General features: G+C 33.5%; 1 protein-coding gene across 1 annotated transcript in view; it reads left to right on the top strand.

Annotated features, from left to right (window-relative positions):
- The first annotated feature begins 963 nt into the window (after positions 1–963).
- Positions 964–1,089, top strand: part of LOC108971272 — a 494-nt gene continuing 368 nt past the window's right edge. Inside the window, exon 1 of the mRNA XM_018937228.1 lies at positions 964–1,089. Coding sequence (XP_018792773.1) covers positions 964–1,089 — 126 coding nt within the window.

The raw sequence follows: 1,089 nt of genomic DNA, 5'->3' as shown, positions 1-1,089 counted from the left end.
GGAATATAGCCCGCGAATGCGACTCCGAAAAGGGCGGCAGCGGTGAATGCGATATACGAGAGGATTTGCATTATAACGAACTTGTTGAAATGCAAAAATTAGATGATTGACAAATGTTGATACTAATTATAGTAACTTGCAGTGCAAGACTGACATCGAATAGCTCTTTCGGTTTACTATTTATGCCTCAGAATATTTGTAAAATTCTGAAGACTTCGATCACAAATTGTTTTTCTAAAGAGATTATTTCCTTAATTGATGTGTTAATAAGATACCAAGATTTATAACAATAGATTAAAAGAACTATTTTAATAATAAGTTTAGAATGTTTTTTGAACAGTCTTTACTTCACTAATTACTTCAACTTTCAAATATTTTGAACACAAAAGTTGAAGTAAAGTTTAATTACTTTAAGTAAATTATTGATATTTATTACGTCGACTTTGCACCATTTCCTTCAAATCTTTTAATTAACGAAGCAGACACAATGGAACCAACAAAACACGTGCAAGCGTTGATCGCTTWATTGAAGTGAAGACAGAAAGATAAAAATATGCCGTTAACTAGTAAATAAAGCCCGCTAATAACAACAGTTTATTTATTGTTCACTACTGTGGTGAACTGGGTTGATCTATGGACCTGACTCTTGGCCATGTGTGATAGCTTATACACTTGCGTGGCTCTTGAATTTGTCTTGCSACCTTGAATGTTATAATGATTGCATCACACCACGCCGGTGTTTAAAGTCTTTTATATACTTTCAATTTCGGAATTAATAATTTGAAATCGTTTTTCAGAACTCTATCCAAAATATAGTTGAGCAGATGAATTTGTTATAAATAGTTACTCACTAATCCGATTGGTATCAGTTAGCCATTAGCTTCAAATAGTTACTAACAATAAAATAAGAATTCTACAAAGCTCTTACAAATCAGTTTTAGTTTATAAAAACATATATCAAAAATGCAAATCCTTTCGTGTGTCGTAATCACCGCTGCCGCGCTTTTTGSAGTTGCATTTGCGGGCTATGTTCCACACGGACATGCTTCCAGTTATGCCTCAGTTGTCCAAAACACCGATGGTCATCAT

Source organism: Bactrocera latifrons, unplaced genomic scaffold, assembly GCF_001853355.1.
Source record: "Bactrocera latifrons isolate USDA-ARS-PBARC rearing strain unplaced genomic scaffold, ASM185335v1 scaffold_334, whole genome shotgun sequence".
NCBI lineage: Eukaryota > Metazoa > Arthropoda > Insecta > Diptera > Tephritidae > Bactrocera > Bactrocera latifrons.
Note: the sequence above shows the minus strand (reverse complement) of the source record. Positions and strands in the feature narration are given on the sequence as shown.